The following is a 14,231-nucleotide window of genomic DNA, read 5'->3' on the forward strand; positions in this document are numbered from 1 at the left end:
TCATCTAAAGTAAATCTAATAACAGCAAGAAAGTTGAATGTTCCTTAATGTATTCCATGAATAGAAACTTGAAGCTGGAAGGAACACTTAAGGCCTTCTAATCCAAGCCCTTTATTTTACAGATGAGGAAACTGAAGCCCAGAGAGGTGAAGTGAGGTGCCCAAGGCCACACAGCAAGTTAGAGGCACAGCTAGTACCATAGCTCAAGTCTCCTGACTCCCAGTCCAGTGCTCCTCCCATTACTCCACGGGTCCTGTCTCTAAGCTTCCTGACAAATGCTAGAACGGTAAAGCTCCACTAGTATTTTTCCAGACCATGTTAAAACTCTTAAGGGGGAATAAAGGATGCTTTCTTGGATAATGTCAGCCATACGTAGCTCAATCTGTCTAAAGTTCTGGGACAGGGTCTTTTTATGCAGCCAACAGAGTCCAAATGTGGTGCTGTTTGCTTGGCCCATATGCTTTCATGTGTTCCCAGTTAGGCCATTACTGGAGGGAAAAAAACAAGAATCGGCTTGTTTTAAAACAAGGGACATACTGGACTCCCTCCCATCCCCCCTCAGAAAAAAAAATCAAGTTATCTTTAACAGATTCTAAAAATGCCTTTTCCCAAATATGCAGTCAGTTCCTTCAAAGGGCCCTTTGTTTATTTTCAGGAAGAAACCCAAGACAGCTGAAAACCAGAAGGCATCTGAGGAGAATGAGATTACTCAGCCGGGTGGATCCAACGCCAAGCCGGGCCTTCCCTGCCTGAACTTTGAAGCTGTTTTGTCTCCAGACCCAGCCCTCATCCACTCAACACATTCACTGACAAACTCTCACGCTCACACCGGGTCATCTGATTGTGAGTACACCAGTAAGGTGATGGTGTCTTCGCGGCACTTGGAGCATGCTTCTCCCCTGGGTTCTGGCTTTTTTTTTTTTTTTTTTGCTTTCAGAACAAGCTGTTTCCATTTGGTCTTCTAGAGTAGTCAAAAGTAACCTGCCTCCATTTTGATTCAGCCAACATCTATATTTTCAAAGCTAGATTGTATTTTAAAACCAGGTGTCCAGCCATTTGGCCTCAAAAGGCTGATTAATTACATGAACCACATTTTCTTTCATAGCATTCACTCAAAAAAAAAAAAAAGAAGTTGTGTTACTGTTTTCTAATTATTCTTTTGTCCCCACAATCTGAATAATGGCACTTCCACCATGACTAAATTGAACCACCAAATATGGACCTCAAAAAGCCAGTTAGACACAGGAAACATCCATTTTGAAATTACATAATACAAGTCAGCTTTGCATTAGTTATTGGAGTCTCATTTGGCTTGGCTGAATTTCTGTCTTTCCAGTTTTTAATTTATTTTGAAGTGGTTAAAGGATAGCATAAATTTACAGAAGAAAAGAGAATGGCTTCCAAGAATTCAGAATCCACCCAGACTTCACGTAGCCAATAAGAATTCAGGTTAAAAATATTTTTTAATTAAAAAAACTGCCTACGGGCTAAATTTGGAAATGGGCAGCTTAATGAGATCGTCACTATTGAAATCACTCCATTGCTGTTTATTTTTGCTGTCTTCCCACTAATCTGAGAGTCACTTCTTCAAATTCTATTTTAAGAAAGTTGATAAATCACGTTTAGGAGCTTTTCTCTTTTTGAAGTGTAACCCAGTACTTCAAAGAGAAAGGAACATGTGTGTTGACAATAGAAAGGAATGGAATAACTTTGGGGTCCAGTCTGAAGGAATATTCCTTTCTGTCTTAAGATACCCAACAAGTATTCTGAACTGATCTCATAAAGAATATCTAGTAACAGGCAGAGAGCTTGTGTGTTCTTCTTTAGAAAGAGGAAGATAAGACCAAGAAAGTTTCATTTTCAAAAAAGGACTCCAGTTATTTTGTTCATAAACATAAAGATTATTAATTAGGAAATGAGAGTCTAAATCTCCTATTGTTGTGTTCCTGACTCTGCAAAGTGGGCACAAAGCGAATGAGTCTGGGAGATCCCACTCCTTACTTGCTTCATTGTCATGGTGTCTAGCTATAGGGACAAAACACAGGGATCGAGTTTGGGGTGAAAGGACCTTGTTCCACTCGTGGCTGGGCTGAGACCCTACTGTCACTAGAAAATGACATGAGAAAGAACGAGACCCAAATCTCTACAGCCCGTGTGACTTGTACAAAGTTGCTGCCTCTATAGAGAAACCTGGGGGTCAAAAGCAAGGACTGTGTTCTGTGGACCATCATAATAGTGACATCCCTGGCCCTTCTTGCCTGGCAGTCTCCAGCCTAATAGTAATTACAGGAAGAATGGGAAAATAGCATGGCACAGTGCCCATAGACATGTGCACACTGTCCCTACCTACCAGGAAGGTAACCTGTTCCTGTGGAGAAGAGCCTGGAGCTCCTGCATGCAGACCTTCATCGCCTGGCTTTCAGCCACACCTTATGGGGAAGATTACTTAAAATGGCCTTAGCCCAGACATCCCCTGTTACAGCAAAATGAATGTTTTGCTGAATAGAGAAGGCACCAGGCTTCATTTATTGTACTTTACCGTAAGCCTCCTCTGGCCAGGCCTTGGCATCAGCATGGATATGTACATGACACTGTATGAGCCTGCTGCTGCCGTCCGGCTTCTCGGGGACCCTGAGGGAGCCAGTAGATCTGAGCTCACAGCGAGGTGTCTGAATGCGGTTGGAAGGAGAACAAATAGGGAGGGGAAACCTAATCTCCAGCTGCTTCGAAAGTCACTCTGATTTTGCCATTAAGATGTGTAAGTCTTTCTCTGCTCTAACCTGTTGTTTCAATCGATTATACTTTCCTCCAAATATATTTGGATTGTAGTTTGTCCTGATTTGAGCCTACACTTAGAAGAAAATTGTTTTTAGGAAAGATTCACAGAAATCTGTCCACTTGGAGATTGCTTGAGAGAAGACAGGAAAGAGGTTTATTTTAAGCTGTTAAATTTTTTGGATGCTCTTCTTGCATTCAAGATTTTATTTTATTTTATTTTATTTTATTTTACTTTGAAATGTCATTCTTGCCATAGATTAATTTAAAAGCCTAATTTCTTTAAGGTAAAATATTCAGCTCCTATTTAGAACTAACAGATTTGGGGCATTTAAAAATAGTGCCCTTGACTTGTTAGTCTCTTTAACTTCAGAAACATTCCGCCAGTGTGTGGTGTTCCAAGCTTTCACAAGTGCCTGAATTTTTATAGCACCTTTTTATTTGTTATGTGTTTAGCAAAAGTATTCTTAGTCATGCCTTAATGCCCATTTCCCGTCAGTCATTATAATTCTTCCCAATTTACAGATGAGAAAACTGAGAAAATTGACACTTCTATAGATGAATGACTTGCTCAGTCATTAACTCATTCAGATACTGAGGGATGTTTATGGATTTGCTCTCACTGTGAGCAGCCTGAATTTTCTGTTCCAAGCCCATAAATGGCATCCTTGAAAATGTGCAACTACTCATATTGGTGGCTGAATTCTAAAACACAGTGGGTCAGCATCCCCGCAGACGAGTCAGCTCTACATATGAACCGTAAGGGTGGGCTCGACGTAGTGTTGTTGCTTCTGAAGGACACAGGCCAGTGTTTTAGACAAGTCTGACCCCCCTGAAATTCTCAGATGGCTATTTAACCTGCTGAGACACTTCAGATTTTGCAAAAGATCCCAGTAATATCCAAAACAAGAAGAAACTTGATGGAGAGAGGCTTTCCTTTGTGAAATAATGAGGTTATTACTGCTACTGAACTGTGTGCTACTTTGCAGTGCACCCACTGGCAATGGCCTCTTAGCAGTATTCCCCCATGCCCTCCTGGACTTTTACCCCCTCACCATTTCTAAAAATCCAACAGTAAACATACTCAGATGAAGATAGCAGAAGACCTTACGAGGAGTTTTGGAATGGAAAGGGTACTAAAGCCCTAGGTGTTTGACAGAACAGTTCCCTGCTGAACAGGCTGAGCTGGGCTGAGCCAAGCTCTCTCTTCAAATGCGTCAACAGGCCTAAACCAAGTCAGCGGAGCAGACGAAGCCCTCCCTATCTTGACAACTATCAAGCTGTGGCACGTCACAGTCATATACATGTGACAGACTCGGCCAGAACGTTTACTTGCTTGCTCCCTCCATTTTGCTTTCCCCCAAACAAGGGTCCCAATGAAGAGAGAAGTGATTCTCCCCCCACTCCTTTGGCAGAGTCCTCCCTACTTTTGGCGATAGATCCACCTCTTCTGATGTCTTTGTTTTGTTGGAAGCTGACATCCCTGGTTACTTACCTTCCAGTGTTTCAGACCAGCCTCATCAGGCTGTCTCATTTCTTGTGTCCTTGCCAAGATGCACTTATGCATTAACAGTTTTTATTTATTTTTAATTTAACCTTTACACATTACCAAACTGTTGTGTGGGTGGGTTTAACTTTAGCTCTGTAGGTAGCATGACTCTGCTGGGGCTGAGCACCGTCGAGGAGCCTGCCTGCCGGGCCCCTCCTTTCTCTCTCTGGCCTTCTACCTTCCTTGGTCTTCCCCCTCCCAGCCCTCTGCTTACCACCACTCCCTGTCCAAGTCCCCAAGATTAAAATTTTTAGTACACTCGGTTCAGTTTGAACTTTTAAGCAATTTTTTAGAGAACAAAACAAAGAGGATTTTTTATGGCAAACTCCATTAATGCCACATTAAGGCTGACATTTTAATTACCCCAAAGTCAGGAAATGCAAAGTTCAGGTTCCCACAGCAACAGCAACTGTCCCCTTGAGTGCAGGCAGCACAGCAGATTCTTTTCATTCCCTGAGTACACAACACCAGGCATGGGGACAGTGTTTTTTATCCACGTATGTGGAAAGGAGCACAGATTTTATCCTTTGTGTTTTTCCTGTAACTACAGTTGAGGATGTGGGTCTTTAGCTTCCCTCCCCAAACCATCTATATGTATTATCCTGGAACGGAGGCTGTTACGGCCCTACATGTGCACACGGACAGAATTAAAGTTGCTGTGGGAACATTAACTCTGATTTCCGGACTTCCGTGCCAGTCACATTTAAACCATAATGTTGTAATTTTTGGCATGTAATAAATGTGCATTTCATGTACACAGACAGAAAGAAGCATAAAATGTATTTTAAAGAGCAATTAATTACTAACTTTGTGATTAAAAAACATTTGGTGCATGTTCCTTCCCATTTAGCATCAGCTGCTGGTCTTAGCCAGGCCTAATAGATGACATACTGCGTCTCATCCTGTATCTCAGATGTACTTACTGTATGTTCCTGTTCTTCTAGATAATTAATTCCCTTAGTAAAGCTGTAGGGGGAAAACAAAATGGAAGGAATATGCAAGCATGTAAATAGGGTAAAGGATATTTTGAAGGAAATGATTCATTTCTGCAAATAAACCTCTTAGTCCCTGATAAAGAGCCAGAAATCTGCTAAGTGGGTGTAGACAAAGGTTTCTGGCCACCTTAGAGCATCTGGTTCAGGGCTATATGAACAACTTGGAAGCAGATTGCCCCCCTGAATCCTCGGCATGCCCATTGAGGGAGTGATTTTACTCTGTAATAACTTTTCAGGCTTAAGGATTAAAAAGTCATTTTACTCTGGATCAACTTCTCAGCTTCTACTCAAACTAGAAAAGAAAAGTTGTAGGGAACCAGGTAATATACGGGCTTTGCTGACCAACCCAGTTGAGAAAGTAGTATTTTCTCTTCCTAGATTTGAATCCTGTTGACCCATTTGCATTGGAGAAAGAAGTCTTTCAAAATAAATGTTTGAACAAGTTTGTGAGTAAAAGGGATCAGTAGCAATACTTTAAGTTATAGTGTTTAAAGTGACAAACTCTTGGGCATTTATTCAAGACTGGGTGAGATAGCATTTTACTAAGAGGATGTGCCGCTTAAACTCTCTAGTAACGCTTTAAGGGGAGCACGCTCATGAAGAATTTGAACCTCTGTCCTTGCTATCAATTCGTTCTCTCTGCTGCCCATTCCTTTTTGTTCAGTTTAGTCACGTATGGTATTTAACCTTTAAGAAAGATACTTCAGTTTTACAGGGCTCTGATTTGCTTTTACTTGGGCTGTCTGTATGTGTGAATGTCTGTCTGTATGAGTGAAAACTGCTCAAGCAAGTTTGAAGGTCTCCTTGGCAAATTTGTCTATGTGTTCAGAAAGTTTCCAATCAGAAAGCTGATGCAGTGTAAAACCTTCCAAAAACTTCCTGAGACACCTGTTCACATGAAAAGATTGGATTTCTGCTGGAGGTGCTCCGAAGGCAGTGTTTATAACTGAAGATCTCTGTTTGGAGTGCCAAGAAATGAAAAACATTTTGGCCCCCAAAAAACCTCCCTAACTGTTCAAAATGTATAACCAAACAAAAGCTTCATTTGGATTCAAATGCATGTATCTCAGCAGATGTGTCTAAACTAACTGGAATCCCACAGGAGCAGCTGAACTGGATTTTGGTATGTCTTGATAACTGAGAGAGTTATTCTTAGGCTTTGGAAGGACAAAAATGGTCCATCTGTGAAGAACCGTAATAGAGACATGGCAAAAAACAGCATCCTCTGAAAGAGTTTATTTATGGAATTTAGGACAAGTTGGACAATCCTGAAAACATTTTGGGGTCACACACTAATTTGCAGAAGAAATATAATCAAAATGGGAGGGAATGAGCATCCACAGATAGCTATTATCCTATGGCTTTGCTATTAATTTTCTACTAGAGTCCATATCAGTTAAATAGTAAATAGAGCATCTTTGGTATAGCTAAGTGTTCTCATTGTCCCCAGAGTGCCCTGCACTCCTCTTTATTCTACTTCCTATACAGAATTACATATTTACCTTTTCAGATCTAACAGTTTAAACTGTCTTTCTGCTATATCATTAGCCAAGTAAACCTCTTACCTATTAAGTGTGGATTCATTTCTTTACAGATAGTCACTCCCTTTATAAATGGTCACCTTTCTGCCTCTGAGCTAATTGATACATAATCTCTTTGGAATTATTTTTATTACCTTTGATAGCCTCTTATTTAGAGATGTCAGTGCTTAGTCCAGCACTTGCACGTTAGAAGCCCAGTTAGTTTTCTTTCTTTCTTTTTTTTTTTTTTTAATTGCTCTAATTCCTAGAGTCCCTGCTTAGTATATCTGGGGACACATTTATTTTTAAAAGTCTTTTTCTTGAAGTTTCATGTCACAGTTACCTCTTTTATAAAATGGTCCCTCTTTTTCAAACAACTTTTTCTTTCCCTACAACACTAATTTAACTGGGTATCTTCCATCGCTTAATGTAATAATTGCTGGTAGTCCTCTACCTCATTCATTCATGCATTCCTTCAGTTACTCATCCATCAAATGTTACTGAACCCCTGCTTCTACGCCAAGTTCTCAGTGAGGACAGAGGGTCAAGATAGCAACAGGATACTGTCCCCTCCCTTTAGGAACTCAGTGTTCCCAAACACCCTGCTAAAACCGTAAACCCCTAAAGGGTGGGAATGGAAGGATGTACAAATGTAGTATTAAAGTATTCTGCAGGTGCCTGGGTGTCTCAGTCGGTTGGGCGCCAGATTTCGGCTCAGGTCATGATCTCAGTCGTGGGATCAAGCCCCGTGTCTGGTCTGGCTCCATGATGAGTGTGGAGCCACCTCAAGATTCTCAATCTCTCTCTCTCTCTCTCTCTCTTTCTCTTTCTCTCTCTCTCTCTCTCTCTTTCCTGCCGCTTTACCACTCTTGCTTTTTCTCTCTCACAAAATAAAGAAATAGGGGCGCCTGGGTGGCTCAGTCGATTGGGCATCCAACTTCGGCTCAGGTCATGATCTCTCAGTTTGTGGGTTCGAGCCCTGCGTCGGGCTCTGTGCTGACTGCCAGCTCAGAGCCTGGAGCCTGCTTCAGATTCTGTGTCTCCCTCTCTCTCTGACCCTCCCCTGCTCATGCTGTGTCTCTCTCTCTCAGAAGTAAATTTAAAAAAACATTAAAAATTTTTATAAAAAAACAAAATAAAGAAATAATAAATTTTTAAATATAAAAATAAGATAAAATGAAATAAAGTGTTCCTGAGGAGGGGGTCTGAAGCAATGAGAAGGTGACATTAGGCCTGGATCATGAAAGAGTAGATGTGTGTAAAGGAAAAGAGGGAGGGAATGGCATTCCAGGCGGAAGGAACAGAAGTGAAGCCACAGAGACATACAGAATACAGTGTGTTCAGCAAACAGAGCAGTTCATGATACTAAAACCTTCTTGGGCTTTACTTCATTTAAATATAAACCCATAGGACAGTTTATATTTGAGTAACATTGCCTGTCACTAAAATTTGGTTGGGCTGAATTGTATATTCCTTCTAGAGACATTTCCTTCCCAAATAAAAAGTAAAGCAAGATGCCCACTTATTTTCTAAAAGGTATTTGACCAGTAGATGTAGGAAAGTATTAAGAGGGAACTGTTAATAATTTTCTGATGAGTAGATTTCAAAATAAATTTCCTTATTGAGAAAGATTCATTCTTGGAGCCACGGAGACACCTATAAGTGTCACACTGGAACCCTGTCACTGACTCACAGTCTCCCCAGTTTCTAACAATGTGTTCTTTGATGACATCTTCCCGGATCCCCTGCCTCAAGTTACTCCATGCCGTATTGCTCTCCCAAATATTGCATAAAAGTGCCTATGATTGGGGCGCCTGGGTGGCTCAGTTGGTTAAGCAGCCGACTTCGACTCAGGTCATGATCTCACTGTTTGTGGGTTCGAGCCCCACGTCGGGCTCTGTGCTGACAGCTAGCTCAGAGCCTGGATCCTGTTTCCGATTCTGTGTCTCCCTTTCCCTCTGAACCTCCCCTGCTCACGCTGTCTCTCTCTCTCTCTCTAATAAATATTTTTTTTAAAAAAAGTGCCTAGGATTGTCCACATAGAATTGTTAAGACTGACTGCTGATTTTCAGGACTCTATTCTTTCATCTTGCCATCTCCTCTCTTGCTAGAATACATCTTTAGTTCTTATTTGCAGCTTCTAGTGCCAGTTTCATATGTGTTCCCTCCACTAGTGGCAAATTTCATTACATAAAATTAGTATTCCTCCATACCTGTCAGGGATTCTCCTGACTTAAAAACAAAAATTTGCCTTGGAGCTAGATCATTTAGGATCAACTGAGACCATGTATGAAGATTCTATAAATTTCTTGCTCTAAGAAATTTCAAGTCAAACTCTTCTACCAGTCACCTAATATCCAACTACCATAGTCAGCCCCACCCCCTTGTTAACTCATCAGCTGAATAAGCATGTTTTGCTTTTCTTCTGCCTCTGTATCCTTTGCTTTCTCTAGGGAATGTGTACCAGTTAGTACTTTTTATCAGCACTGAAAGAGATTAAGGCTTATCCAATCTAAATCCATTATTATTCAGATGAGGAAACTGAGGCCCAAAGAGAGCAAGTATCATACCAAAAGGTTTCCGAATAGTGAGTGGAAGAGCCAAACACAGAACCTAACTCTGCCTCCCACCATACTGTGCTGCCTGGTACCCAGTCGGCTTTGAGAACAATTTATGTTTTCTGAACAGAGAGTCAGGACTATTCATCTGTCAATTTACTGAATGCTTTCAATGTGGAGGACTGGGCCTCTGTGTTGTGCAGGATAGTTTTATAAACTGGAGCCCTATGCACAGAGACTTGGGATCTCATAGAGAAGATCATATACATTAGCAAACAGCTACCCTGCAGAATGATTAAAAGTATGCCCCCATTTACCTGGACACACCACAGCATTGATTGACTCACTTGGCAAGCATGTGTAGGGTATGTCTTATGTGCCTCGCCCTACCCTGAGTTCTATGGGGATACAAAGGTAGGGGCAACCAGACCCTGCCACCGAGAATCTCCAAACTTAGTGCATATTGTTTAAGTTGCCATTATACGAGTAGAAGTTAAAAAGTTCATAAAATAACATTATAATCTGGTTAGTAGTAATATCCAGTTCAGTTTATCAGAAAAGGTTCCATTTGAACTCTCTTGAAAACAAATGGAACTTCTTTGGAGGCATGGCATTAGGATAAGGTGTAAGGAGTTAGCATTTTGGTACAAAGCTGTGGACGGATTTTAAGTAGGGGTTACCATGCTCAAGGCTTTGCCGTAAGAAGATCTAATTTAGCAGCAAGGGTGTGGAGAATGCCTGGATGTGGGAAGGGGTGGCTGGGTAGGGGGAGGAGAAAGCCTGGGAAGCTTTGTCAGTAGTTCAGACTTCTGGTAACCTGAAGGGAGCTAATGATGAGCCAGGTTCAACAGACTTTGTGGATGAGGGTGGACAGCTCCAGGACCTGGCTGTTAGTTACGAGAGAAGTCATCAAAGATAACTAAAAGATATCAAAAAGAGAAGATCCAAAGGAAATGTTTAGAAGAGTAGAATACAGTTCAGTTTTAAACAATGCTGAGAATGAAACACCAAGGGTAAATCCAATGGAGACAATTAACAAATTAGGGTAGTGGAGTACAGCAGGAAGATTTGAAATTAGGACTAGATAATCTTTCACCAAGAAGCCATACTTTACACCATGAATATGGGAGCAAATTCAAAGGAGACTTTGTTGAGATGAAAAAAGAAAAATGGAATATTTACAGTGAGTGATAATAAAGAGAATGAGAAAGGGCGCCTGGGTAGCTCAGTCGGTTGAACTTCCAACTTCGACTCAGGTCATGATCTCATGGTTCAGGGATTTGAGCCCCGCATTGGTCTCTGTGCTGACAGCTCAGAAGCTCAGAGCCTGGAGGCTGCTTTGGATTCTGTGTCTCCCTCTCTTTCTGCCCCTCCCTCCTCTCTCAAAAATAAATAAAACGTTAAAAAAAAGAAAAGAAAAGAAAGAGAATGAGGAGCCCGCAAAAGGAGGAAAAGAAAGGAAGGTTGAGATATAGGAGGAATACGAGGATCGTACAGAAAGACCCTCAGGGAGGAGAAAGGTCAGCAGTATGGGGTGCTGTAGGGTGGCTGTTAAGACAGCAGAGTCAGATGCATCACAAAAACACCATTAAATGGGGTTCAAGAGCAATGAGAAGATGAATGAAAATGTAACAATTTTGCACTACTTTTTAAAAAAGTATAATACTTTACAAAGGAATAATGAACAGGTAATACAAAGGCAGGGTAGGGAATATTTTTATGATACAAGAGTGCCAAACCCATTTACAGACAAAAGAATAAAAACCAGTGTTATGGGAGACTCTGCATTAAATAGTCAAGGTGAGAGAGAATTAGATCTTCCACGTACATGGCAATTGGAATGATAAATATATGTAAAAGAAATTTGAAGCCACTACCCAAGCCCAACAAACCAGTAATTGTATTATATTAGTTCTTTCTCTACTCTGTTCCAACATTGCATTCTCTTCCTTTCAGCTATTAAGAGCTAATGCCATCCAAGAATTGTACGTGTCTTCCTTGGACACCTTCACCAACATTCACTCACCCTCAGTAATCTCTAAGCATTAGCTAGAGGACAGGTACCATATACGTTGAGCCTTAAAATTTTCTAAAAATGTTTTAAAACAAGTCCTCTTAAAGCATAATCTTCTTTTAAATGCCACATTCTTTATTTTAATATTTTATTTATTTTTGAGAGAGAGAGACAGAGTATAAGTGGGAGAGGGGCAGAAAGAGAGAGAGACACACAGAATCCACGAAGCAGGCTCCATGCTCTGAGTTGTCAGCACACAGCCCGATGCAGGGCTCAAATTCAGGAACTGTGAGATCATGACCTGAGCCAAAGTCAGATGCTCTGTGACTGAGCCACTGTGCCCCTTAAATGCCACATTCTGTGAAATTCTTTAATGATAGGTTCAATTCAAATAGCTCTGCTTTACAAATAACAACCGTACATGCTGTTCTCATGTACTTCTTCGTTTGTCACAAGACCTCCTCAGGTTCATTATTTTGGGGAGATTTTTTTAAAACTTTTTTTTTTTGGTCTGATTTGTTCTCTGATGACTAATGACATGCCTAAGGCCACTGTCACCTGGACACACAATATCTGCACTTCCTTCTACTTCAGGTTGGTTCTCTGAAACAACTACATCAAATGCAACTCTTTGCTATAAAATTACCTCTGAAACTAATAAGAAAATTATTTTGTCACTACCAGAATTTATATAAACAACAACCACATGGGAGAATTTTGAATATGAGTCTTTATCGTTTCATAAGAATGAATTAATAGTTGATACCAAAATGGACTGTGAGTTTTGCCTTTACTATCAGACTCCAAAACAGAATTTCTTCCTACTCATTTATTCTCAGTGGTTTTAACTAAATTAAATTCATATTATTGGTTTTATATCAAGATCCCATGCAGTATTCAACCAGGAATACATAATTTGTTTGTTTGTTTGTCTGTTTCAGAAGTAGAATTTAGTGATTCACCACCTACATATAACACCCACTGCCCTTCCCAACAAGTGCCCTTCTTAATACCCATCACCCATCTAGCCCATCCTTTGCCTACCTCCCCTCCAGCAACCTTCAGTCTATCCTCTATAGTTAAGAGTCTCTTATGGTTTGCCTCCCTCTTGGTTTTTATCTTATTTTATTTTCAAGAGTGCTTGGCATGGCATGAAGAATTTCAAGAAGTGGTAACTAAATTACCTTTGTCATTAGTTGTTGTTTTTTTTTTAATAATCATTTTCTTTTCTGTATAATCACTTATTGTCTCTTTGCCTCATACCTCAACTGGGTACTTAGATATAAATGAGACAGTAGAAGAAAGTTGTATATAAATTTGAGCTACAGAGCATAATTCCATGTCTCATGGAAAATACACATGCAAATTCTGAACTTCAACTATTAGATGTTAACTCCAGAGCAAAGGATGCATAGCCTTTCCTCAGGGAAATACTGTAGGTCTTTGTATATAGGACAGGGTAGTTTGGGGTTTTCTTTTTTTCCAATGTTAAGAAAACCCCCAGACATCTGATCTATTCCATTATATTCCTGACCTAAGGGACCCAGAGGAGTTGTTGCATCCTGGGCTTCTGAAGTAAACGGTAATCCTGGGTCTACATGCTGAGAGGCACTCCAAGGTGACCCACTGTACTTGGGCAGTGATACAAGCAGAGATTCATGCAGAGGCCACCCTCTAGCTCCAGAAGAGGGGTTCCCCTAGAAGAGGAATCTTTGAGGTACCGTAATACCATGACCGGGCCTCCCTGTCAGAGTCTATGAACTTCCTAAGAAGATATGCATACATGTATGCTTGCCTATGTGGCATATATACTGAGACACAGTATATAGCTTTGCTTAGGCTGAGAACAAAAAGAAGGAAAGAGCCACTTCCCCAAGAAATAGCCCAAACAGAATCTGCATGCTCAAACCTGGCCCCCAAAGGTAAACAACAGAGCGAGTCTGATGCAAATATCCTTATGTGGACTGATTCCCAAAGCCCTTTCGGGTCCCTTCAAAATGCCCACAGGGCAGGGACAGGTATAACAGATCTTTAAAGCTATTTCTTCAACACCTGATAATGGAGTAGGTTTGCTCAGAAAATGTTTTCTCACCCCCGTGGTCTACGTATTTGCTCTTTTTAATGTGAACTTTAGCCTATGAAAGCATTCTACATGCTTTTACTTAACCTCCCTATATTTCCATTTCCTCATATGCATAATGAGGATGTGAATAATACGTGTCTTGTGACGTTATTATAAGGAGTTGGTGGAATGCTATAGGTAAAGCTCCTAAATCCACCCAGAAAGACAGCCAACACTCAGAGAATTTGAGCATTAGCTGTAGTTTGTTTTAAATTATTAAGTAAATATGTACTAAAATTGATGCAACATAAATGATGTATGTCGTAGCAGCAGGGGCCACATCCTTCCCCCTGAGAATGACTGAGACAGAGCCCCTGGGTCTGTAGGACAGCACGTGGGACAGGTCCCCTCCTCGCTTCAGGAAAAGGCCACATTCCCTTTCCTTGTCCCTTCTCAGATTCAGGCCCAGGTGGACTGGGAATCCTCTCCACTATCTTTTGGCCGTCTTTTATTTCCTCATTGCTCATTGGGNACATAAATGATGTATGTCGTAGCAGCAGGGGCCACATCCTTCCCCCTGAGAATGACTGAGACAGAGCCCCTGGGTCTGTAGGACAGCACGTGGGACAGGTCCCCTCCTCGCTTCAGGAAAAGGCCACATTCCCTTTCCTTGTCCCTTCTCAGATTCAGGCCCAGGTGGACTGGGAATCCTCTCCACTATCTTTTGGCCGTCTTTTATTTCCTCATTGCTCATTGGG

The 14,231-nt window shown here is 41.1% G+C and overlaps 1 protein-coding gene across 1 annotated transcript in view; it reads left to right on the plus strand.

Annotated features, from left to right (window-relative positions):
- Positions 1–244: 244 nt before the first annotated feature.
- The window catches only part of ZBTB20 (zinc finger and BTB domain containing 20), a 45,234-nt gene continuing 31,247 nt past the window's right edge, over positions 245–14,231 (plus strand). Inside the window, exons 1-2 of the mRNA XM_077771856.1 lie at positions 245–286; positions 656–843. Coding sequence (XP_077627982.1) covers positions 276–286; positions 656–843 — 199 coding nt within the window. The 5' untranslated portion in view covers positions 245–275. The remainder of the gene's footprint in view (positions 287–655; positions 844–14,231) is intronic.

This window comes from Crocuta crocuta, unplaced genomic scaffold, assembly GCF_008692635.1.
Source record: "Crocuta crocuta isolate KB4526 unplaced genomic scaffold, BGI_CrCroc_1.0 scaffold56, whole genome shotgun sequence".
In the NCBI taxonomy this organism is placed as follows: domain Eukaryota; kingdom Metazoa; phylum Chordata; class Mammalia; order Carnivora; family Hyaenidae; genus Crocuta; species Crocuta crocuta.